Raw genomic sequence first — 27,264 nt, forward strand, 5'->3', positions numbered from 1 at the left:
TAGATCATGTAGTGCAAACAGCAGAATTAGAAAACCCCACCCATACTATATTGCCCCTATTCCTAAATCCAATGTCCATTGTACCATAGACAATTATATTTTCAAAACATGGTTAAATTATAGTTCTTCACAAAAATTTCAAAATATTTTAGTTATTACTATGCATTTTATTACAAATTTTAAAAGATTTCTATAGATGTGTACTAAAATATAATAATGTAATGCAATTTAGTGTTGAATTTAATTATTTAACTTGGAATACAAAAATGTAAATATGCTTAGTATAATCTTTTGGGTAATAACTGAGTAAAAACTAATACCCACTGCACAGCAAAGTATTTGGCAAATTCATGATTTTATGTGCAGCATCATTTTAAAAGTATAATAAATGAGATATAATACTATCTTACAAATAAAAGTAAATCAAAATATCATCCAACTCTAAGCAATGATATAAAAATCTAAAGCATGATCATATATATCAGGAACTTGAATTGGTGATTGTATAGTGGTGGGGCCTTCAAAAAAGGTTAAACAAAAAGGTTAAACACATTTGTTGCATGAGTACTATAGATGATAGAATTAAAAACAGGATTCTTTGGTGTTATGGAATTTAGCACTTTGAACCTTTAGACACATTAAATATTCAAATTTCAAAATAAGTTTAATCTCTCAATGTGTATTATTTCCCTACTGCTATCTTGTTTCCCCATCAAGTTTCTCAATTTCCATATTCCTCAGGATTGAAAATCTTAAATAAGATGGTTCTAAATTGTTTCTTTAATAACTATCAGTGTCTTACTGCTCTGTACCAAGCTCATCATAGTTCAGTCATTTTTTTTCACTATTCTTCCAACTTACACTGTTCTACTCTTTCCAGTCCTACCTTAACCAAATATAATCATTTCATTTAAAATATTCTACCTTCTCTTGGAGGAATATAATGATACTGAGGGCAGCTGATTGTGCACTGGTGTTTATCTGTTTGTTTCTTAAAGTTTGAATTTCTTCCCTTCTTTTGATGTAAGCATTTCCAGTGCTTGCTTATTTACTCTTCCCTCTTCTCTTCCACAGACAATTTATTTCTGAGAATTAAAAAGTTAATGTGGAGTCAGGTGCTGGTGGCTCACACTTGAGGCTGATATCTGAGAATCATGGTTCAAAGTTAACCCTGGGCAGAAAGTCTGTGAGACTCTTAACTCCAATAAACCATCAGAAAACCAGAAGTGGCATTGTGGCTCAAGTGGTAGAGTGCTTGCCTTGAGTTGAAGAGCTGAGGGACAGCGCCCAGGCCCAGAGTTCAAGCCCCATGACTGACCCCCCTCTGCCTCCAAATTAATGTGTAGGCATCGTGTTTACTTTAACAAGGCAGAGAGATATGCCTTCAATAAAATACCTGATAGTGATCAAAGATTGGCAAATGAGTTATAAAATTAAAAAACACTACAGAATAATGTTATATGTTTTAAACATTCCCATTCCACTAATTTTTAATTTTTAAAGATGCCTCCTTCATGTCTCAGGATTCAGGAATATATTACAGAGCTAAATTTAGTTCTGACAAGTACAGTTTACTAAATAGGGAAATAAGCACAAAATAAGTAAACAGAAAAATAGTTAATAATGAATAGGAAACACTGATTTTTAAAAAATGTTTTAAATTTTTGATAATTTAGATTATATGTGAAAAGGAAATTAATCTTTTGAGAGATTTTTCAGAAAAAATCCAAGTTTTTTGAATTTATAAAATCTACTAATATTATACAGCTGTGATCATACATACGTATGGTAGAGATTATAGAAAACTTATTTGACAAGAATGGTTAGTTTTCTAAAATAATATTTTTCTAAAACACAGATACCACTTAAAAAATCTGTACTCTAGTAGCACCTCCTAGTGGAAAGTTTAAAGGATACAATTCCAACCAATCGGAATTCAGAATAATTATCACATTTGAAGCTGCTAAACCAATGGCAGTGTGAATCCTTGTGATATGTAAACATGCCTGAAAACAAGAAAATAAAAAGTAAAAATGGTAAAAATGTACATGACATATTAACTGTTAGGAATAAACCTTTTTAGCAATAATTACAAACTATCTTCCATGTTAAAAATTTAAAGATTCTTTAACAGGCTAATATTGGCAAATCTCAATGTATATAAATACATACATACATGCTGAATAAACAGCTAGAACATTTTATTCTTTAAGCTAAGGATAGAGAAGGACAAAGAGCAGACTAAACTTTATGAAGTTATATATAACTATAGGTTACACATTTTATAAGCTATAAATTACATGTTAATGCTCATAAATAATTTTGCATGTCATATGGAGAAATCAATTTATCCATATCATTCCTACTTCTGTTTCCTACCACCAGACTTTATGTGTCTATTTCTATATTACATATCAATAAGAAAACTACTAAAAACTTCCCTTTATATAAGTGGTTTAGCTAAGTAAAATTTAAGTTTAAAGACCTTATTTCTTCTAAAGAAATTAATCCATTCCTTAAAATGACTCACTAATGACAGAGGTTTCAAATACTAGTGTAGAGCAAACTAGTTTTGGTGTTTAATGTTGGATATTGTTTATTTTTATTTTATTTTTAGGCATTTGGCCTATTCAGGAAAGCTATGGGTTTCTTCACAAATATATACTTGCAACCTGAATACATCTTGTGCTGCATTCCCAATCAGGTAATTACCATTGCAATCATCAATTTGGTTAAAAAGTTTTTTTAATGTTAAAAATAGTCATTCAGGGCTGGGAAGGTGGCTCAGTGGTAGAGCACTTGCCTTGCATGCATGAGGCCCTGGGTTCAATTCCTAAGCACCACATAAGCAGAAAAAAAAAAAAAGCCAGAAGTGGCACTGTGGCTCGAGTGGTAGAGCACTAGCCTTGAGCTGAAGAGCTGAGGGACAGCGCCCAAGCCCAGAGTTCAGGCCCACTACTGGACACCCCCCCCCCAAAAAAAAGGTCATTCAGTAATTAATTAACACAAAGGGGGGGGGGGGGACCATGCTCAACAGGAAATGGACTCATCTTGCTCATGTAACTGTAACTCCTCTGTACAGTATCTTTACAATAAAAATATGTCATTTATCATTGACACAAGTATGCAAAATCATAAAGTAGATTAAAAATAAGTTACTACTTGACTCCTAACACTTATGAAAAAAAGACTTCATCAAAATGAAAAACTCACCATAATCGGGATGAAAAATTTGGCGATTTAGAAGAAGGAACCATTCTTTAGTCAAGCCACCCATATCCAAACCAGCTTCTCCTACAAATGTAACTTTTAACTTCTTTTTCAGGTCTGCTCTTTTCCGGGTTAACTATTTGAAGAAATTATATAGAAGAAAAGAACCAAGGCCAGTGAAAAGAGAATTAACTGGTTTTGATTCTGGAAACTGTTAAGACAGTCTATCTAATTTACAAAACCCACCAATCCATCCATCCATCCCAAATTTGCCAGTGAACAAGGTGTTTGGTTGTTTTACAGATAATGTGTCCTGTCCAAGGTTAGCCTCCAATATCATATTGCCCACCAGAATTTTAATTTAGTAGACTATACCATAAAATAATTAATTTTCTTCTAACATTTCTTGAACATTGAATTTTTAAAAAGTCAGATAAATAAACCAGTCATTATCTTCAGGAAGCTTCATGTATATATACAATCAGTATTTATGTGGACTTGAGTATGCCCAATAGAATCTGTAGTTTCAACTTACAATTTTACAGATAATCTAGGACTTGCATAAATTACATAACATATCTATCAAGTCAGAGATGGGTGAGTCTAGAATTCAGGTAATACTAAGAAACAGGAGTTACTCATTTAAGTGTTCTTAGTCCTTTTTGAGTGCAATAACAACATACCATCAATAATCATAAAAATGAATATAAAGCTTAACTATATAAAACTGATTTAAACTATGGCTTCAAATTTTAAGGAGATATACCTAATATGCAGATAGAAATAAAAAATAGCTTTCTGGGGCTGAGAAGGTGGCTCAGTGGTAGACTGCTTGCCTTGCCTCATGAGGCCCTGGGTTTGATTCCTTAGCACCACAGCAACAGTAAAAGCTGAAAGTGGTGCTATGGCTCAAGTGGAAGAGCACTAGCCATGAGCTGAAGAGCTGAGGGACAGCGCCCAGACCCAGAGTTCAAGCCCCATAACCAACAACAAAAAAATAGGTTTCTACGACTTAAGTAATGAATCATATTTAAGAATTTAAAGAAATTAATATATCTTAGAATATATTATACCTCATCAAGTGAATCGCTAACCAGATGTGTCCGCCTTACTTTCATATTTAGAAATAACATATTCATATCAGGTCTCTGTCTTCGAGATACTTTATCCACCAGACTTTGCTAATTAAATAAGAGAGTAAACATTTTCACTTTTAATTATATTATGCTTTCATTTAAAACATTTAAATACTTCAGTCAAAAATCTCTTAATTATTGCCTGTGCCACTACTTATATAAACAATTTCATAAAATCAACTATAACACCTTGATTTGTGAAAATGCTTTATTCTGAAACAATTGCCAAAGGGAGCACATAGGGAGGACTAAAAATGAATTGACTTCTATATAAAGAACAGTGCATTACAGTTCACATTTGTCTCATCTCTTAAATAATGAAGTTTTTTCTTTCATAAATACAAATATAAAATGGGAATATTTAAATCATGGTAAATACTTCTGATAATAAACCCAGACTTAAGGTATTTTAGACAGTGAATTTACTCTAAACGCACAATTATTCTACTTTTAGAAAGTAATTGATCAACATTATAAAAAATTTTAACATCCATACCTTTTTTCATATAATGCTAGTTGTTTATACAGCTGTAGCCACAAAAGCCAAGATTGTTAACTATCTTAAGACATACCTAGCTAATGAAATCGAATGCAGCTACAGCCACTAAGAATGATGGTTTTGAAAACCATGTAAATACTATAAGAAAGATACACCTAAGGAAAGCAATGAACAAATTATATATAATACTGCTTCAACTCTTCTAAGTTTTCCCATATAGGGAAAATACTAAAGAAAATTTACTAAAATAGCACTAATAGTTATGCTTGTAAAAGTTAAAGTATCTGTTTCTCATAGCTCTTAAAAATTAAATCACTAAGTATATAAAAACCAACATACTAAAATATAAGGAATATAGGTCATTTATCATATAAAATTTACATGCTTCTATATTCATTTACCTAAATAATCTATCAGACTATTCCATATTCTTTGATAACAATGAAACAAGTTTTTGTACAGATTAAAGATGAGCATTTCAGACATTTGAAGTACATATAGTAATTTACTTTTAGTAGATAAAAGACGTTTTTAATCTATGAAAACTATATAACTTAAAAGGGTACTTCGAATTCCACATTATATTCTGTATTATACTGCTTACTACAACAAAACACTTAAGAGCTTTCTCCACTGCTCCAATATCCAATGCTAAGTGCTTTTAACTGTGTTTTGCTTCACTGAGTTCTCTATTACTAAAAAGATCTTCATTTGAGACAGAATTCTGTGTTGTGTATGTTCTTTTATCTATCATTCCTATCTTCTGTTCTAGCATAGCTCCTAGAGAGCAATTATGATGTAGATGAACAAAACATAAATTTATATTAGTATGAGGATGGCAAACAAACTTAGTCATTTTTCTTCCTATTAGGAATTCATATTAATAAAAAATGAAAGAAGTAACATAATAAAAGTAAGAATTCTAGACAGTCTGACTGAGGAAGTCATTTCAGTGGAACTTCTTTTGCAGCTTTAGACTGTAGCATAAAAGCTCTTGCTTACATTTAACTACCAATAGGGCTGTCCTGTGTCAAAATAATAACCAGTTATTAATTTAAACTAAAATTGCAGTTTACAAGTTAAATTGTTGGGAAACCTTTCTAGGAAGTAATAATGCTACTTGGCTCTCCAATCTCTACTCACTTCCTTCCATGCTCTGTGAGCTAGGCTATACCTGCCATTTTCCTTTTAAGTATAAGAAAAATTCCAGAAAAAAAACAATATTTAGTATTTTAAGGGTGAATGACAAAAGACAATATTTTAAGAAAAATCTGGACAATCTTCTAGCTCTTTAGATTTTCATTAAAACATAATAAATACATAGCCCAATGAGGAAAAGTACTAGGAAAGTTATATTATACAGTATCAAAATGAAAAACTTCATTTTTGAGACTATATCTGTTCAAAATCGAGTAACAATTCAGATGCCATATATATCTGTTTAAACTCATTCTTCAGGGGGGTGGGAGGAATGTGAATTTGGAATTCCCTTAAGAGCTAAAGGCAATAAATTTTCCTGTAATATTCTCACACAGTATAAGACGACTCTAGGATGTCACCAGCCACTGAATGCTTTTATCTTTGTTTATGATAGAAAAAAATATCTCTGGGAACTAAATTACTAACTATTATATAATTCTTATTTTTACAGTAATTGGAAGTATTGCAATTTAGGGTTTAGGTTTTATATTCTTCATATATTCTGCATTTTACTTAGATTATACTCAAGCTTCCTTTTAATTTTTAAAATTGTGGAGCAATAATGTAACATGAGTAGGAACTGGATATATGTTCTTAAATATACAGTCTACAGCACTAATTAAATAAAGCTCATTAGAGCTGTACTGAGCACTGTTGGCTCACATATATAATCTTAGCTACTCAGAAGACTGAGATCTGAGGATTGTGGTTCAGTGCCAGCCCAGGCAGGAAAGTCTGTGATACTGTTATGTCCAACTAATCACCAAAAAAAGCCAGAAGTGGTAGAACACTAACTAGTCTTGAGCACTAACTAAGGCCCTGAGATTAAATCCAAGTACTAAAAACCAAAAAAAAGAAAACTAAATTAATTTTAGCCAGGTACTGATGACTAGGTAATCCTAGCTATTCAGGAAGCCAAGAGTGGAAGGATCTCAGGTAGAGGCTGGCCTGGACAGAAAAGTTCATAAGACTCTTATCTCCAAAATAACCAGCGAAAAATAGGGCTGGAAGTCTGGCTCAAGTATTAGAGCAACAGCCGAGCAAAGCTAAAACCCTGACTTTACACCAGGCCCCTCCCAAATAAAACAACAACAAAAACCTCATTTAATCTATTACACAAATGTAACTTTTCTGTTTGGTAAATGGTAGGGGATGTTCATGGATAGGCCTAAATATGAGCTTTACTGTGTTCTATAATCTGTCTAATGTCAGCCTGACTGCTATCCTAGCTTTCACGGATCTCCATGCATCTATCTCAGTTTCCTAGGAGCCAAGTAAAACAAAAACAAAAACATCATTCACAACTTCGTGGGTATGTTTCCTAGTTCTCCAAGAGATATACTTTTCTAATTTCTTGGCTGTTTCTGATTTTTATAAAGCCTAGAACATACTACAATGGTTTTACTCATTTGTCTTTTAAAGATCCTCATCACTTCACCCTAAGTTTCATCAGTGATCTGCTTGTAACCTGAACAGGAAGAGAATTATATAGAATGAGGTCCAACAAGCTCCTAGAAATATGAGTCTGTGAGAAACACTGACTCTTCTGCTACATTTGTAATATAATAAGTTGATTAGATGAGGTGTGTCTTCTCTCCCGTACTGCCTACAGGTTTAAGCACTTTGTAATTTTATTTTTAACATTTTCAGATTATGCTAGAAACAATCCAACAGACAGCTGACTTATTTTTATTTACTATATTTATTATAGTTAGCATAAGTAGTCTTATAGCTGGCTTACCCTTGCGATGCTTATCATCTGTTGCTCTGAGTCTCTCTGAATAATGATTTTTTTGGCAGCTATAGAAATAACGAACGGGTACTGACAGAAGGAAAACCTGCTTAACAAGTGAAAACAGAAAAAAGCAAAATGGTGTATTTTTAGCAAAATTATACTAAGGGAATTTAAGGTACCCATTCTAGTAATAAAACATTACTTTTGTATTGTGTTTTACCATTTGTGAAATGATTTATCACTTAATTCCCACAGCCCTGTGAAGAATGTTGCCATTACTAAATATGCAGTGCTTTTATTCTCAGAAGGAAACTATATATAATCTTCTGAAATGTGTGCTAATCATGCTCATTGCTTGTATAAAGAATTACAGCTTATTCAGTCATCTATTATCACTTGGAAAAAACAAGGAAAACACCAGAACTGGGAAGCAATGGTATTATGAAGAAGAAACAGGACAGAAAACTCATATGCTCAAATTATATAAGTATCCACTATTAAAAGGCTACTTCTGCTGTGTGTCATAAATGAAAAAAACATAGCAATAACTGTAGCACACAAAAAAACAAAATAGTATTTTTTGTTAAAGGTACTGGGGTTTCAACTCAGGACCTTGTGCTTGCTAGGCAGGTACTTTATCACTGAGCTATGCTTCCTGCTCAGACAGTAATAAATTTAAGACCAACTGATGATTAGGAAAATTATGTTGCTCTTAGTACATTATTTAATGGTGTACTTGTAACTTAATGCTGTAATATAAATAACCTCACTTATAGGTAAGAATCCATTCTTATACTATGAACAAAAGCCATAAAGTACATAGACATAAATGTATTGTATGAAGCATGAATATGGCAGCAGTAACACCTTAGCAGTGAGATTCCCATCAGAAGTGATCACGTGGCTGATGGGTGTATAACTCAGTGGTGGAGCACTTGCCTAGAAGTGGCTGTTATGAATTAATTAGTCATAGTTGAGATCCATCTCAGCTGACAGGTGGTATATTTGCGACAACTGGGCACAATGAAGACATTATAAGAAAAAGGAGATAGTCCTAGTATAAACTGAACATGAGACTGCTTCTGCTCTGAGACAAAACTGTTAAACAATAGGGATTGTTCAGTACTCGTATGTAGTAACTTTGAATCACTAGTAATAACTAAAAATTGGAAAATAAAATGCAGTAAATTTCATAGGACACATTATCAGCTTCATTACAAACTTTAAAACCAATGCTTCTCAACCTTTCTCTTGTTATGGCATACACAAAAAATGATGAGATATGCATGAAGTACCCAGATAAACCTGGATAAGTCTGCTTATGGTCAGAGGTGATTTGCCCTAAGATTCCAGAACACACTCAAGTTCAAGCCAGCTTGATGGGCTGTGATTACATTATCTAAAGTCCTGTATAATTCATTTGGTATGTATTTTCTGTGCCACAGTTGCAATGGTTAGAGAAGCACTCTGTTAAAGATGTCATTGAAATACGAGTTGTTTCATGTCTACTGTACTTTAAAGGTGAGGAAAAGTATTTTTATAACACTTTGCTAGAAAATACCATAAGACTGACTAGAGTATCCAGAAACATTTTTGTTTAATTCTGGGTGTCAGATGTGGACTAACATGTCCCAAAGGTCATTCAATATTTTAGGCCAATTTTGGTAAGACAGGGTCTTGGGAAAGTTTAGCAATTTAGCAATGCATCTAGGGTTTTGAAGTTATTATTTTTATCTATACTGTATTTTCTAGTCTCTTTTAGAATAAAGGCAATCTTCTAGATATTTCTTGGATTAGGAATAAATTATATTTGTGATACTCTTCTTATCTTACAGTAATCCAAACCGAGTGTGTATATAAAGTGTAGTGCATTAAAGAATATGGTCAGGTATTTTGAAAATCAATTGTATCAAATGATCTATGGTGAAGTCTTTCTCTGTAATATCTATTCTTTTTACACAGTAATTAACATGCAACCACTTTTTCTTCAGAATAAGGGACAAAAGGAGTGAATGTAAGTGTACAGTACGTGTGATCAATGTGATAAATTAGGTACTGGCAAACATGGTCCCTAGGAGAAGGAAGGTTTACCATCTGTTTTATTTGGAACACAGACATACTCATTTATATTTTGTCCAAAGCTGTTTTGTGCTAAAAAAATGTATAACAGAACTGAAAATATTTACCATCTAGTATGTCAGAGAAATGACTCTTGTACTAGATAGCACTACACAGAATAAGATAGAAGAAACTATATACCCGGATATAATCATTTCCTTCTTGAAAAAATGTTATTAACTAGACCAAAACCAGGTTAATTTGTATATCCATTCAAAATGTAGCAAATAAAGAAAATGATTTAATAAATATAATTGGTGTTTCCAGGGCTGGATATCTAAACTATATGTATTTATATGTAAAGGTATATGTGTATATCATTTATGCAAACTTAAAATTGTCATTATTTTAAATAGTATTTCCTTTAGGTGAATAATGAGTCTTTCATCGTACCTGTGAGAGTTTCCAAAGCTCTGCCAAGTATGATATTCTTCCATGAGATCAATATGATCCAGTGTAGAATTATAGAAATCAGTATAAGGAATAAGAGGAGGATGAACCAAATTGTTTGCAGTATCTGTAAAGATAAATTCTAACATAATGGCCTTTCCCAACAAGCATATGATTTAGTCTAGAAATAAAAACATTTTAACATTTACCAGCCAGTCTTGACCTAGAAAATTATGTTTTAAAAGCGGTAGCTCTAATGAGAAAGGCAATTTTAATATTGTGGTCAAAGCGTAGGTTTTTACTTTTAAAAAATTTGTTTTGGAAATCATTAAGAGCCAAAGGAGCATGCAGATGGCTGTCTACTTATATTTTCCCCATCAGTGTGTTCTTGTCTAGGGGTCCTCAGTTACTAATGGAAGCTCATGTTTCTCAGCAATCACTACTATGCACTTAATAGCTTTAAAACAAAATACTGTTCAGTAAAAGACATATTTTTTCAAGCTTATAAATTGTGAAATGGCAATAAAAATTTAAAAATACAAATTTTTCCTTCAGAGAATCTGAGATTCTTGAGTAATGTCTCCAATATTTAACAAAAGAAACGCATACATGACAAAACAGGAAGAACTTACTAAGTAAAGCCAACACTTTAGATGCTGATGGAATCCACCAGGAACACTTTGTTATAGGGGGAAATTCTTCAGGCTTTGCAGGAAACAGGCGTAAGGAAATAAATTGCAGCAATCTCTCTACCAACTGTTTGAACCTCTTCTGGGATAATCTGGTAAAGATTTTGAAATAATTCTGGTTAAAATTCTCATTTTCTATTTTATTAATGCATTTGTTAAACATTGTTAAACTATATCCTATATGCATAAAATTTCAGGTTATTCAGTCTTTCAAATTCTCTGTCTTGTGTTGGCAACCTATTAAAAGATAAAAAATTCTACTATGAACATAGGAGAATTGAACCCCAAAATTATTACATGGCTAGTAATGTAATATTTAGGGCTTCTGATATTTATTCATTATTCACAGATTCTGTAATTATAAATGTTCCAATTTTCTTAATCCTGTTTGCTTATTAACTCCAAAATAAATACTTAGCTTTTATGATCATGTGTGGACATGAAAAGAAAAAGAAAAATTTGAGTCACCTCACAGGTACATTTCCAGATGAGGTTGAACAAGGCTGTCTTCTTGTTCAGTTCTCATACAGCACACAACTATCCTTTATACAGTCAAATGGCATGTTTTTCTTATTTATTTGTGCTTTTTGTTGGTGAATCTGCCATTTCAAAATGGTCCCTAATGGTAATGATAAATTACTGTCTACTTACTAGTATCATATTAGTAACACTAAGATTACTAATACCAAATTAAAAGCTGTGAGGCTACAAAATTATTAATATTATAGAATGATTCATTACTTTTTAAAACAGTGAATTATGGGAGCTATCTGTCGTACCAAGTGAGCACAAATGACTTACATAATAGAATAAGTAATAAGTATGTGATGCACCTTATGGAGGAAATACATTTAATGTGAGTGCTATTCATTCATGACTTATAGTACTACTGTAATGAGCTCACTATTAGTGAATCCATAACCTACATTAAGATATCTTTAAGCAGAAACACTGATAAAAGTTATACACTGACTAGATAACAAAAATGTGATCAAAGGCTCTCACGAACCTAACTATATTTTTTCAAGAAGTGATGGCTCACTCAGCATTTTTTAATTTAGCATTTGTGGTGACTTTGTAGACTTGTAAGTACTGTCAATAATGAGAACTGATTGTACTTAGGAAATTATTTTGAAAAATTGTATGTATTTTGCTTTGACCCATGATGGAGAAAATTATGTTAATGTGAACATAGTTTTGAAGGAAAAAAAGTTTTTTACTTTTACAATTTGATGTTTTTATGTGAGGAGGAAATGTCATGAAAACAATGATGGAATTTGTTAATAAGCACGTAGGAAATAAAAAAACACGTCCCAGCAAATCCAATCTCCATCTTTGAGATACACAAAAAAGGCAGTGATAGCAATGTGTTAAATAAAAAATTGAAAGCAGTAGATATTTTCAAGAGCTTGTACAGCAAAATTCTTACGCTAGAACAGTTTTGAATTATACTTTATATAGTATTAAAGGTATATTTTTATAATTGACTTTTGAAGCATCGCAAATTATGAGCAATGCTAAGACCTTTATAAGCATTTCTAAAGACCTTTGAAATAATCTAACACATTTAAAAGTAAAATTACTAATAGTAAATTAAGAATTGTGATAGTACAGAAATTCTTAGTATTATAGAATGATTTACTTTTTAAACCAGTGAACTAGAAAATGATGGTCAGCTTCCACTAAGGCAGCTATTTGTCGTAGCAAGTGAGCATAGATGACATACGTAGATGTGTTATTAAATTGAGGATTCTGAAAAAGATAGTAAAAAAATTATGTTAAAACTGTGTTAACATATAAAAGGAAAGGCATTAAGCTTAACGACTTAAGTGATAACTTCAAGGAATCAAATTTCAGACTAGGAAATACTTCAATACAATAACCTATTTGTTATTCAATTAGCAGAGACTAAGTTATACAGCCCTGCCATTGGAAAGCATGGGTCAGTTCTGGGTCAGAGGGTATATTCTACTAGTTACTGTGTGACTTCAGGCATGTTCCTTAAACTTCTGATTCTCAATTTCCTTACCACTTAGATGAGAATAGTATCTGTCTTAGGAGTTGTTTTGATTATTAAGAAGAAAATATATGTAAACTACCTAGCTCAGTACCTATTCTGTCGATCACTATTATTCAATTAAACAAGAAATAAGCTGATAAAACACCTGCCACAGTTAAATAAGTTAGCAAAAGCAGAATTAAGAGCAAAAGCAGAAGTGGGGAGCTTAGGGGCAGAGCTATGTAATAGTTTGTGACAACTTATGGGTTTGGTTTTTCTTTTTCTTTTTTTTTTTTATGGTCAGTCATGGGGATTGAACTCTGGGCCTGGGCTCTTCAGCTCAAGGCATATGCTCTACCACTTGAGCCACAGCATCACTTCTGTTTTTCTGGTGGTTAACTGGAGATAAGAGTCTCACAGACTTTCCTTGCTGGGGCTGGTTTTGAGCCACAATCCTCAGATCTCAGTCTCCTGAGTAGCTAGGATTACAAGTGTGAGCCACCAGCGCCCTGCTTATAAATGTTAAAAGATACTGAAGAAGTGGCTTGTGAACAGTTCCCAAACTCTACTTGTTATCAAAATGTTCATTTTAGCATTTCTTATAAAAATGGTTATCATTGATATTCTGAAAAAATAAGAGAGTACTATATGTTTTTTAAACTTGATTTGTGGATAGGAGAATTTAAAATTAGTGACCCTATGTAGTAACTTCACACAGTGATGGTTCTTGGAGCTTACTGATGACTAATATAGTCATCTAAAAATGTAACCTTCATGTTGTCATTTTTGTAGGTTTTTGTTTCCTCTTTCTTCCCTCCTCACTTAGCTATTTCTTCTCTTGTATCTCTATTTTAATTAACTTCTTGGGTCATTTTTTTCTATATTTCCCTCTTTTCTCTTATGTTCTTTGTTTTCCTATCATTTCCTTTTATTGGACATACTACCACTACTATGATAAATTGAACTAACCATATTACATTATTATTAATTTACCTTTAAGTGAGTTAATATATACAAATAACTCTTGTAAATTGTAAAGAATAATACATAGTATGTTACCTAAGTTAATAACTTTCTTAAAAAAAAGTAATTTTTTAAATTTAGGCCTCAATTTTTTTCATCTATGATTCTGTTATTTGGCAAGGAAAACATTTTGCCATTTTTTGCTTATTTAATTTTTGCTTTATAATAAATAGAAACGAAATTTAACTTTCCAATAGAATTCTAAATCATTAATTTAAAAAAAATACGTAGAAAGTTTGAAACCTAGTAGATGGGGAAATAAATGCAAGTTCTAGAGCCCAGCAAAACTAGTTATAAGAACAGAGGTTTGAGTAGAATGTAAAAGGACCTTTTTATTCCCAAATACTGTGGGCAGGGAGTCAAGAATTAAATTTTTAGGCAGGAGCATTGATTTAGGCCTGTAATCCCAACCACTTTAGAGGCAGAAGTGGGGGATAATGGCTTGAGGCTAGTCTGGGCAAAAAATAAAAAGTTTGTAAGACTCCATCTTCATCAACGGTTGGATAAATTGGTGACTGCCTGTCATCTCAGGGATGTAGGGAAGCACAAGTAGAAGGATCACAATTCAGGCTGGTCTGAGCATAAAGAAAGACCCTATTTCAAAAGAAACCCAACACAATCATCATAAAGAGAGTTGATCAAGTGGTAGAGTGCCTACATAACAAGTGTGAGACCCTTTGTTCAAACTTTGGAACTGCTAGAATGTTTAAAAAAATTTAATCCAATAGATGTTTATTTGTTACAGCATTAATAATTCTCAAAAGTATCAAAAATATTGTCAAAATGAAGTTCTTAACATCTTACCTGTAAAAGTATAAAATAAGCTCTAAGATCATCTTTACTTCGTGGGCTGAAAGAGAAATAAGCATAATCAATTACTGGAAGAAATGTTTAATCTCATAGTATCTAATAAAAATGAACAACCATTATGAAAAAATAAGTTAAATTGTATTATTTTTATAAGTTATTCTGTGTATACAGTAGGTTGGTTCTGAGGCAACCAGCCAGAGAATTAACTAGGATAGCTAGCTATCAAATTGGAAAAAAAAATCTATCATGACTAATTCTGAAATAGCTATGTCTAATAATAATCAACAATTCTAGAATATTTATGTTTTTGTTTTAATATGGGATAATCTACATAATACTTATGCATTAAAGAATGTTCATATGTTCATTTCTAAAGTGATAGATGATGTATGCTTGCATATCACATCATATTTTAAGTGTATCTAGTATATTTCTAGGTAAAAGAATAATCTCTGATTAATAATTTTTTTCTGTATTAATCTGGATTATACATGATTGGATTTGATGAAGAACTTTTATTTTGTGCCAGTAGTGGGGCTTGAACTCATGGCCACAGACTTTTCTGCCAGGGTTTTCTTCAAATTGTGAACCTCAGATCTCAGCCTCCTGAACAGCTAGGATTATGTGCTCTGCTAGGCTTTTAAGAATTTCTTTTATTCACAGAGCTGGTAAGTGATTCTCTCCTACTCAAGATCTATTTGATACTTTCCCATAGATTCACAGAAGTAATTTTCTGAATTAAAAAGTTTCATTTGCATGACAATCAGATAGCATTTCAAGATCTTGGCTTAATCTTGGATTAAAACAAAACTCAGATATCAAAGCTTTATTATTTTCAAGGTTCAAGAGGGTTTCTTTCTTATATGATCTATTTCTGTCACCTTTGCTTTGAAATCCTTTCCCATCCCAGTGAAGACTTCATAAAACTGACACTGTCATTTATGTTCACATGAATTATCAAATATCAGCAACAACAGTATGAGTGTGTTTGATAAAATGCTTTGATGGTATTTTCATTATAGTACTCAGAAAGCATCTAACTCCCAGTTTGGCCTAAACCATTCTCCCCAGTTCTTTTTTTGGGCAGTACTGGGGTTTCAAATCAGGGACTCATGCTTACTAATCTGGTGCTCTACTACTAAACCAGCCACTTTCCCATCCCTTTTTTGCACTAGTAGGATTGAGATAGGGTTTTGCTTTGTGCCCAGCCTGTGTCTATTCCACAATCTTCATATTTTATGCTGCCTTCTGGGAAGATTGGCATGTACCATCATGCCCAACTTCTATTGCGATAAAGTCTCCTGAACATTTGCCCAGGCTGACCTAGAACCATAATCCTTCTAATCTTGGCAGCCCAAGTAGCTAAAATTACAGAAAAGAGCCACAAGACCTAGCTCTCTTCTATCCATAGGCACTTGACTGAGAAGTAACAGGAACTTATTCTCTCTGAGGCCAGTAATCATTTTCTGAAAAGTTTTCTCTGGTTACCAGGAAGCCCCAAACTAAATTTTTTTTTTGGGGGGGGGGGGTGTCCGGTTGTGGGGCCTGAACTCTGGGCCTGGGCGCTGTCCCTCAGCTCTTCAGCTCAAGGCTAGCGCTCTACCACTTGAGCCACAGCGCCACTTCTGGCTTTTTTCTTTCTGTTTATGTGGTGCTGAGGAATCAAACCCAGGGCCTCATGCATGCAAGGCAAACACTCTACCACTGAGCCACCTTCCCAGCCCCCCAAACTAAATTTATGGTAGGGTGATTTTTTTTTTTGTACTGGGTATAAACAAATACTTGCTTAAGCTACTACACATCTCAAAAGCTAAATGTAATGCCCATACTATTAAACTGTGGTTGCTGATTACTATCCAACCTATATTTGTTAAAAATGTATATTTCTACACAAAACATGACATAATTTTAAATGATTCACCAATTTTCAGATGCTTTTGTATGGAGCCTGTGAGAAATCACAAACTGGGTTAAGCATCTTTGTTGCAAGCGTTTTATAATCCTTTTCTGATCCATGTTATTATTATGATTCACTTAAAATATCTGAGTAAAATACATAAAATATATTAAAGATATATGAGGGCTGGGAAAGTGGCTCAGTGGTAGAGTGCTTGCCTTGCATGCATGAGGCCCTGGGTTCGATTCCTCAGCACCACATAAGCAAAAAGAAAAAGCCAGAAGTGGCGCTGTGGCTCCAGTGGTAGAGCGCTAGCCTTGAGCTGAAGAGCTGAGGGACAGCACCCAGGCCCAGAGTTCAGGCCCCACGACCAGACCCAAAAAAAAAAAAAAAAAAAGATATATGAGATATGTAAGTTAGTAATCTATATTTATTGGTTACAATACTGGTTACAATTACCCTTTCCACTCTCGTAACAGACTGTTAATGATTCCCTTCAATACTGTCTTCTGAATGTCTTGAGGCTGTAAGCAAAAGAAAATAATAAAGTAATGTAATCTGATTAGCTATTTAAGACTTTTACATGCTAACTGTATTACATATCAGTTTCAATAATTAATATCAGATGTGATGGCTAAGTACTAATAGAGTAGTATTCATTTTTCTTCTTAAAGCTCTAGGAAACAAAAATGATGTAAAACTCCAGTGAGATTTCTCCCTGGGATATGCACTAGACAAGTGGAAAAATATGTCCAGTTGTCCTTTGATGATCAACAACAGTTACATAACTGGAAAACAATAGTTTTAGTGAAAGACCTGTAAGAGAAAGATTAAATTTATGGGCTGACTGCACACACACTGTGCAGTCAAAAGGATACTTCACAACACTGACAATCTTACAATAGTTTGCTACCTTCCACGATAACTATTTTCAAAACTCCTTACCATTTTTTTCATTTTTTTGTCTTTCATGATAGTGACATTTTTGAAGAGTTTAGGCATTTATTGTTTTTTTTCCATCTATTTTCTTGTGATTATATTTTTGGTAGGCTCATAAATGATACCTCAGTGCATCACATCACCTTTTGTCAGCTGTCAATTTGGCAATTTAGTTAACTGACTATGATAATGATTACCTCAATTATTACTATAATGGTTGTAAATCTTAAATTTTAAACATTTTAATTCCTTGTATACTTACTAGTCCACATTCTTTTTATTTCTCCTACTTTCAAAATATATTTATCAATCATCTATTTTTCATTAGATGGATTCAAATGTTCTTATTTTCCACAATGGTTATAATTCATTGTTATTTTGATTTTAATAGCCAAATTGATTCATATTTGGCCATTGGGTGAGATGGTTCTTGTGATATGACAGCCCAATTTTCTTAGTAATACACTTTATTTTTTAGAGAAGTCTCAGATTTACAGAAAACTTATGCAGAAAGTACAGAGTAGTATATTTGTAATAATTAATGAGAAATTCAATTACATTTACTTAAAATGATATCAGTTTCTAATGTACTTATGTTACAAAGTGATTTTTACATTGTATGGTTATATTTGAAATACAGAAGAGAAACAGAATTGTACCATTTGAATGTGTCCATAAATAATACTTACAGTACTAAGTAAGGCATCATACACAGCATTCACAAATTTAGCATTAATCCCAGAGTCTTCAATGGTATTAAATAAAGCCGTGGCATCTTTCTGTAAGTTAATTTAAAAATTAAGTGTATATAACATTTTAAGAACTATTATTAGTAATATCTGAATCACTATTCTTTGATAATTTTTACTATTTTATAAAAGTATTCTGTAAAAAAGAACCATTAGCTGGGTACCAGTGGCTTATACTTGTAATCCTAGTGACTCAGAAGGCTGAGATCTGAGGATCATAGCTTGAAGCTAGCCTGGACAAAAAAGTCTGAGAGATGCTATGTCCAACTGACCAGAAAAAGAAAGAAAGATGGAAGGAAAAGAAGGAAGGGGGGAAGAAAGGGAGGGAGGGAGGGAGGAAAGGAAGGAGGGAGGGAGGGGGGAAAAGAAAGAAGAATGGAAACCAAACCAGCAAGAAGACTGGGAATGTGGCTCAAGTAACAGAGACCAGTAAGAGGCTGAGGCCCTGAGTTTAAGCCTTAACAACGAAAAAACTAAAAGAATTGAGTCAATCATTAATAGCCATACAAATAAATTTAATAGTTAAGGTATTAAGTAATATTTGTTACACATTTGATTTTTTAAAATCAATACATGTATTTTTATTTAAAAAGTTGTTTCATTGTTGGTAATGAGATAAAGTCATATATTTTGGAAAATGTTAAACTAAAAATGAATGAAAATGTTTTATATATTCTTACCTTAAATGCAGTATTTAATTCTGGGAAAGAATCAAATGTTGTAAGATAAAAATCATGTACTGTTTTCCAATCCCCTGATGTCTTAACTTTTTCTACATCTTCCCTAAAATAGAAATATGCATTAGCTGTATATAGAAATATTATTCAAGTAACACTATTATTTATTTTAAATATATATGTTACCAACTATGCACTTTGAAATACTGAGACCAGATAGAGAAATCTGCTTGTTAACGTAAACATAGTTTATGAAAAATACATATATATAATTCTTAACTGGATTATGATATTAATCAAGTTTCAACTTTCCCATTTACCTGCTGTAAAAAAAAAAGTTTATTCTTGACCTGGCCTTTCTAATTGTCATTCTACTTCCTCTCCTTCTCAGTCAAACTTGTGAAAATTTTGTTTATTCTCTGTATCTCTGCTTTCTCATTCCTACTTAGTCCTTTGAGTTTTTGAATAGTGACATAGTTTTTATAGTATGTGTAAAAAAGTAGCTGGATTTTTTTTGTCAGTTTTGGGGCTTGAACTCTAGGTCTGGGTGCTGTCCCTCAGCTCTTCAGCTCAAAGTTAGTGTCCTACCACCTGAGCCATAGCGCCACTTCTGGCTTTTTCTGTTTATGTGGTTGCCGAGGAATCGAACCCAGGGCCTCACGCATGGGAGGTAAGCACTCTATCACTGAGCCATCTTCCCAGCACCACTGGATTTGTTTTTTTAAATGTCAGAGTTCTAGCCAGGTGCAGGTGGCTCACACCTGTAATCCTAGCCACTCAGCAGGCTAAGATCTGAGGATCGCAGTTCAAAGCCAGCCGGGTAGGAAAAGCTGTGAAACTTTTATCTCCAATAAGCCACCAGAAAACGGGAGGTGGTGCTGTGGCTCAAGTGGTGGAGTGCTAGCTTTGAGCTTAAGAGCAGAGGGACAGCGCTCAGGTCCAGAGTTCAAGCCTCAGGACTGACCAAAAAAAAAAGTTAGAGAGTTTTATTATTTTATCACCATCTCTTTTTGCATATTTGGACTCATTTTTTTTACTTAAGTGTTTCTTTTCTTTTGCTTTAACATAGCTAACCTTTATCAACCTCAACTTGAGACACATAGTCGGTGTCTTTACTCTTGATTTTATAGTGGCCTACAAGTTTGATGAATTTTTCACAAAAGATATTAAATTATGTAAAACACAGAATGAAGATAGCTGAAAGTCCAGTGAGTTGAAACTTACTGAAAGTCTTTCATAGTTTTGGGCTGGATAGGAAGGAGTGGTTCTGGAAGGATTGGGGCCTTCATTTCAGATGATAATACATCAATAGAGATTCGCTGCTTTTGTCTAACATCAAGGCAAATTGGTGGTAGGTCTCTCACTGTAAAGTATCAGAAAGCATTCAATGTAACTCATCATCAAACTTCCAAGTTACCAAATGCCATGCTCACTCAACATGAACAGAAAGCAAATTATTATTTTTATTAAATTCTGGTTATCAGAGTGAAGGGCACTGACCAGCAACACGCTTATCCTCTCCTGGCTACATCACTCATAGCACCTTGATCTGTACCTTAATGTGTGTATGTATTTTAGTTTTAGTGAAAGTGATAGTAAAGTTTATTAGAAAAAGAAAATACTTTCAATAGACTGAAAGCAGGCCATCTCTAAGGTGATTATAATTTAATGGGTATATTTATTAGAGTTTCTTCCCTATCTCCATTCTCTCCAAATCCACTTAGCAATGGAATTTAGTTTTTTTTCCCCCAATTGCCTTTTTAACATTGTCTTTCAAGAAATATTCTAGAAAGGCTCAGTGTTTTTAGTGTTTATAAGCTTTAGAATACATTCATATAGTGTCCTTCATAATTATTGGTTTGTCAGCATTATTTTACCAATTTAGATGAGTTTTATTTTTTTGCAGTGCTAAGGACTGAACATAATCTGTACATGACAGGCAAGTGCTCTACCACTAAGTTACATCCACAGCCTTGAGTGAAATTTTTCTTTAATATCTACCAGTATGTTTGCCTTTTTGTTACATTTTATGACCCTTACATTTTAATATAAAACAAATACAAGGAAAAGTCTCACAAAAATATATGACTCAATGTATTATTATGAAGCAAGCTCAACTTGGAAATCACTACTAGTCAAGGAAGCCATTACTAGTCAAGGAATAAAATTCTAACCAGTTTTCCCTTTGCTCTAATTATTGATAAGCTGGGAGCTTACAGGTACTTACTTCCATTTTTAATTTATTTCTCTCGAAGTTTAATTTTTCTTCATTTTTCCTTAATTTCAAACATTTCCTTCAATCTTTTGATTCTCTAGGGCTTTATATTTATTTATATGTTCCTTTTATTTCAAATATTTTTTCTAATTCTTTTCTATAATTATCCATTTCCCTTATGTAAGTTTTCTAAATTAGGACCTAAGTTGATCTTTCAAGTGCTATTATCATTTTCTTAAATGTATTTTAGTAAATTCTGAACTAAGATCTTAACTTTTTGTGGACAATTGTCATTAATTGCCTGTTATTACAATATAAATTTGTAATAAGAAACTATAGGTTTTGATCACAACAGTTTTCTCTTACTAATTTTTATTTTAAAATATTATTTCCAAGCTTTCAGAACCTCACTAAACCCTTTTTGTTTTTATGTAGAACATAAATATTTGGTGGTTTGCTTTCCCCAAACCCTTGCCGCCCCTTATATTTTCATCTCTATTGTTCCTGATTTGATAGTAGGCTCAGTAAGGGGTCCTAGACTGAAGGAGACCACTCCTTCAGCTTTGAGATTGCTGCATGGGATCTCTACATTCTTCCCAATGTCAGTTTTTGTTCTAAAATCAGCTTTCCAGTGAAATATCTGTTGCTTGTTTTGAAGTTCTATGGTTCTCACCAGCTAGTCCTGGTGCTTTCTTCTGGTACCTTCTGTCCAGAAGTTAACTTTATAAAGAACTTATGGTTTTGGTAACTTGTCCTTTTTATCTTTGGGGATTTGTGTAGACATTTTAGTTGATTTCATTGTAAATTATTTCCATGATCTTAAATGTTAGTTCAGTTTCTCTGCATGTTCCTAGAGAGATTAAAATCCAGTGCTGTTTCTGTTGCTACCTTTACAGAATCTATTTGTTTTGGAAACAGAAAAAGATTTAGTAACTGCATTAGCTAATTTTATCAACTTTTTCTGTCTGTCCACCTGATCACCCATCTGCCTATCACATCATCTGTCTATTAATTCATTTTTGTGTCTATAATGGGACTTGACTCAAAACCTCATGTTCTCACTTGGCTTTCTTGCTTATGGATGGTTTTCTACTGAACTGGTCACATGGAAACAAAACCTCATAGACTCTGCTGCTTGGAATGGCTTGAAATCTCAATCCTCCAGGTGTCAGCCTCCTGAGTAGTGAGGATTACAGGCATGAGCTACTTGCACCTAGCTTATTATTTCATATTTGTATGATGTTAGCCTTAACTTCTAGAGATCAGGTGGTCATATATTTCTTCTAATTATGTTTTCTTCATTATAATACATGTGAGGCACTTTCCAACAAGAAGTAAATGCTACAAAATGTTATCTATTATTTCTGGAATTTATGTTATAACACAAGAATAAAAACTTTTCCCAAGTAGCCAATTTCAGAGTACCATTTATGAAAACACATCTCTTTTTTTGTTGTTGTTGTTGTTGGTTGTGGGTCTTGAACTCAGGGCTGAGGCGCTGTCCTTGAGTTTTTTCACTCAAGGCTAGCACTCTCCCAGTTTGACCTGCAGCTCTACTTCCAGTTTTCTGGTAGCTAACTGGAGATAAGTATCACATGGACTTTCCTGCCCAGGCTGTTTTTCAACTGGATTCTCAGATCTCAGCCTCCTGAGTAGCTAGGATTACTGGCATGAACCACTGACACCCAGTACTTCGCACCTTTTTACACTTCTTTTATCATACATGAAGTTCTTTTATATGTTGCAGGACATTATGATCTATGTATATGGCTCCACTGACATATGTGTCATTAGGTTAGTATCACAAACTTTCAATATGCTTTATAGTATATATTATTATCTGGTAAGGTTAGTATATATTATTATCTGGTAAGGTAGTAGGTAATAATAGAATAATATAGCTATTATAATAGTAATATATAGTACTATCCAGAAAGAGATGGTGGTGGATTAGACTGGAATGGTAGAACTGATAAGAAATTGTCCCGTTTATGACAATCTAAATGCAGATAATATAATATCCTGTTGGAAGATAGGCTAAGAGAGATAGAAATGCATTTTTTACAAGATAGATGCCAAAGATTACATCAACAGGGGCTGAGAAGGTGGCTCAGTGGTAGAGCGCTTGCCTTGCATGCCTGAGGCATGCACCACATACGCAAAAAGAAAAAAGCCAGAAGTGGTGCTGTGGCTCAAGTGGTAGAGTGCTAGCCTTGAGCTGAAGGGCTGAGGGACAGCGCCCAGGCCCAGACTTCACACCCCACGACCGGACCCAAAAAAAAAAAAAAAAAAAAAAAAGATTACATCAACAGTTTAGCCTGACCCAAATAATCTACTGAAGTGCAGATGCTAGCAGAGCAAGGTTTTTTGTTTTTTCCTCTGTGAGGGAAGAGGAATGATCAAAAGTTCTCTTATTGACATGTTAAAGATAGGATGCTTATTAGACATGTAAGTGCAGGCATTCAGTAGATAACTAAATGTATGAGTCTTGAGTGCAGGAGAGATGTGATGGCTTAGTTTATAAAAGGTAGTAAAACTACAAGATTAAAGAGACCCCTAAAGAGAGAGTAAATAGAGAAGAAGCATGAAAACTAAATACTGATGGAGCAGTATTTATTTGAATATTTATTTCATTAAGTTTTCATTTCTTTTAAGGAAAACATTAAAGGCTATAATTCTTGATTACATAATATTGGCCTTATCACACAAACTATGATGAACTGCTAATCTCATAGCTGCTATTTTCTTAAACCTTTAAGTCTAGCTTCAATTTTTCAAAGCTACTTTTTTAAAAATTAGAGGGGCTATTTATAAGTTTTCTAAGCTAGTATGTTTAAATTTTTATTCTTAAGTCTAGTTTTATTGCATAAGAGTTGAGAAAATGAACTTCATGATTTCTCATGTGAGCAATTTATTAAAAACTATTTAATCTATATTGTGAATTCTTGATATATTTTTTCTTTTTTTGGGGGGGGGGTCTGGTTATGGGGCCTGAACTCTGGGCCTGGGCGCTGTCCCTCAGCTCTTCAGCTCAAGACTAGTGCTCTACCACTTGAGCCACAGCACCACTTCTGGTTTTTTTCTTTTTCTTTTTGCTTATGTGGTGCTGAGGAATCGAACCCAGGGCCTCATGCATGCAAGGCAAGCGCTCTACCACTGAGCAACCTTCCCAGCCCCTGAATTCTTGATTTTTAAAACACCTGTCTTCTATTTGAAGGTTACAAACATCACAATTAATGGGGAAATAGTAACAAGTATTCTTTTTCAGATATAATGATATAACACAAGAACAAGCCTACGATCAGCACTTTCATTCAACTATGTTCTAGAAGTCAGTGAGAAGAGACATTAAAAAAATTATTAAAGACACCCAGAATTAGAAATCTCAAAGAATCTAGATATTTAAAGATAACTGAATTTAGTCTAGTAGATGAATTTCTAAACAGTAGCAACAAATAGTAACCAAATTTAACAGAAAAAAACTATTTTTGAGTTTTTTGTATTAAGTACTGATTTATTAATCGTTAAGATCTCTATGAACAAAGTACTGAAACTGTCAAGGTATGAAGAGCTAAGTAAATATAAGGAAAGGAAAGGATAAAACTGTGTTTACCACATTAATGCTAGAAATGTTAAATACCATTAAGAACTCAATTTTCCCTACTTGATCTGTAGAGTCCATGCAATTCAGTAAAAATCCCAGCAACACTTTGGAGCTTAAAAAAGTGGATTGTAAAAGGAAGGTCAAAGGGACAAGAATTGCCAATGTGTTTCTTTAAAGAAAAAGAAGTACTGTTCTACCAGATACCAAACGTTTGAAGCTATAATAACAGAGACAGTATTATATTGATGTGTTATCAGATACGTGGACCAACAGTATATAGAACTCAGAATGATACCTATACATATGTGAAATTTAAATGTATGTCAGATAGCAGGTAAAAAATGATGTATTTGAAAATATGGTTAGCTCTGTGGAATCAAAATGAAGTTGTGCCTCTTGCTAAGTTTAAGAAGTTTTTAGTCATTATCTTTTTTTAATATTTTTAGCCTTACCTTCTTTTTCTGTCCTGACGCGCTGATAACAAGAATCCTGTTATACTTCCACAGGTCCCTGTCACCTGCTCAATTGCTTCTCCTAGTCTGTTTTATAGATTCTAAATGTACGCAATTAGAAATAACAATACCAAGGTAGACTGATTTTATTGCTACTTTAATAGGCTATATTTTCAACTAAGCAAACACAATCATCTCAATAATCACAGCAGTGCCGTAAGTACAAAGTTTTTTTTATTCCTTATTCACCTTCTCATTCAAGTATCTATCTGTCTATCCTTGGACTTATCAAAAACTTCAATAGGCTAAGTCAAATCTATTTAGTATGGAAATATGTTATTGGGGAAATGCCTTTGAAGGGTATGTGCTGTCTCTGGATTCTTCCATTCTCTGCTTCCCAGCTTCTACGAGGTGAGCAGCTTTTACTGCAACACTCTCCTGGACATGATGTTCATAGAGTCAAGTGACTATAGACTGAAACTTTTGACATTGTGAGCCAACATAAATCTTTCTCCTTCAAGTACATTTCTCAGGTATTTTTGTCACAGTAAAGGAAAAGTGGTTAACACAGGTATATTTTAAAGCAAACTTTCACATTAGAAGATAAAGATGTCAGTTTTTTGTATTTGATAGAAATGTTTTTCAAGCTTTACTACATATCAGAGTCACTTGGAAAGTTTATTTAAACAGATTAAATTTGGGCTTCCCCCCTGAGTATGTGGGGCACAAAATTTGATTTCTAATATGCTCTTAGATGATGCTGATGACTGTATTGAAACAAACTGTTCAATGGTTTTAGGTGAGATGACTGTAGTACTGACAATACGTAATAGGCTATTAAATTCCCTTAGTTTAGATCTACAGATGATTTTATATCCTTTAATAAATATGGAAATATTCAGTTTATAGTCATTTACACTATAGGCACAAATTGAACAAAGGTCTAATTTATTAGCAAGTAAAATTAAGTATTTTTGCAAATTATTTTTTAAAATAATTTTATTGGTGTTGTATGAGGGGTTACCATTTCGTAAGTTCAGGTAAGTACATTTATTTTTTTGGACAATATCCCACCTTCCTTTATTTTCCCCTCCCATTTCTGCCCACAAGTTAGATAGGTACATATCCACAGTATATACTGAATTGCATGATGGCATTGTTTATCCTCCCTTCTTCCCTCCCTCATTTTTTTACAGTTTTTTAAAAATTATATCACAAATCATTAGTCTTCTAAAATAAATGACATCATGCCACCCTCTGAAATATTTTAGATTAGATTATGCAAAGACCTGTCATTTGAAGATATTCTTTTTTCCTGATAATCATATTCTTACATAGAGAAAAGTTTTTTTTGTTTTTGGGTTTTTTTGGTCAGTCATGGGGCTTGAACTTTGGGCCTGGGCTCTGACCCTCAGCCCTTTAGCTCAGGCTAGTGCTCCACCACTTGAGCCATAGCACCACTTCCAGCTTTTTCGCTTATGTGGTGCTGAGGAATCAAATCCAGGGCTTCATGCATGAAAGGAAGCACTCTACCACTGAGCCACCTTCCCAGCCTGAGAAAAGTTTTTAAAAAGTTTGTAAAACATTTTAAGTCTTGCATAGTGTAAATTAACTCTAATTACAAAGGTGAATTGTTTTATATCTATCCTTTGGTAATTTCTACTAATTTCGGCAGGAAATTAATAAGTGATAATCATTTCCTTTCTTCAATAACGGTATTGTCACAATGATCTCTTGGGGCTCCTCTATAGTTTTTCTTCCTCTTCACCAGGCTTACCGTATCTGATCCCTTCCTATACACTTTTCTCGACCGGGCTAAAAACACTCACCATTAAATGCAAGCAGACTAATTCAAATATAAATTAACTTAATCACAAACAAAACATATACACATTTTAATATGCACTCACTTTTATTAATAT

General features: G+C 33.3%; 1 protein-coding gene across 1 annotated transcript in view; it reads right to left on the minus strand.

Moving 5' to 3' along the window:
- Positions 1–27,264, minus strand: part of Hectd2 (HECT domain E3 ubiquitin protein ligase 2) — a 70,660-nt gene that overhangs the window by 16,379 nt on the left and 27,017 nt on the right. The window contains exons 3-14 of the mRNA XM_042689310.1: positions 20,296–20,434; positions 19,075–19,177; positions 18,335–18,424; positions 17,166–17,230; positions 14,804–14,849; positions 12,620–12,729; positions 10,921–11,069; positions 10,292–10,415; positions 7,787–7,883; positions 4,284–4,391; positions 3,214–3,346; positions 1,918–2,006 (exon numbers count right to left, since the gene is read on the minus strand). Coding sequence (XP_042545244.1) covers positions 1,918–2,006; positions 3,214–3,346; positions 4,284–4,391; positions 7,787–7,883; positions 10,292–10,415; positions 10,921–11,069; positions 12,620–12,729; positions 14,804–14,849; positions 17,166–17,230; positions 18,335–18,424; positions 19,075–19,177; positions 20,296–20,434 — 1,253 coding nt within the window. The remainder of the gene's footprint in view (positions 1–1,917; positions 2,007–3,213; positions 3,347–4,283; positions 4,392–7,786; positions 7,884–10,291; positions 10,416–10,920; positions 11,070–12,619; positions 12,730–14,803; positions 14,850–17,165; positions 17,231–18,334; positions 18,425–19,074; positions 19,178–20,295; positions 20,435–27,264) is intronic.

The sequence above is a fragment of the Dipodomys spectabilis genome, unplaced genomic scaffold (genome assembly GCF_019054845.1).
Source record: "Dipodomys spectabilis isolate Male_0828 unplaced genomic scaffold, ASM1905484v1 ptg000125l, whole genome shotgun sequence".
Lineage (NCBI taxonomy): Eukaryota > Metazoa > Chordata > Mammalia > Rodentia > Heteromyidae > Dipodomys > Dipodomys spectabilis.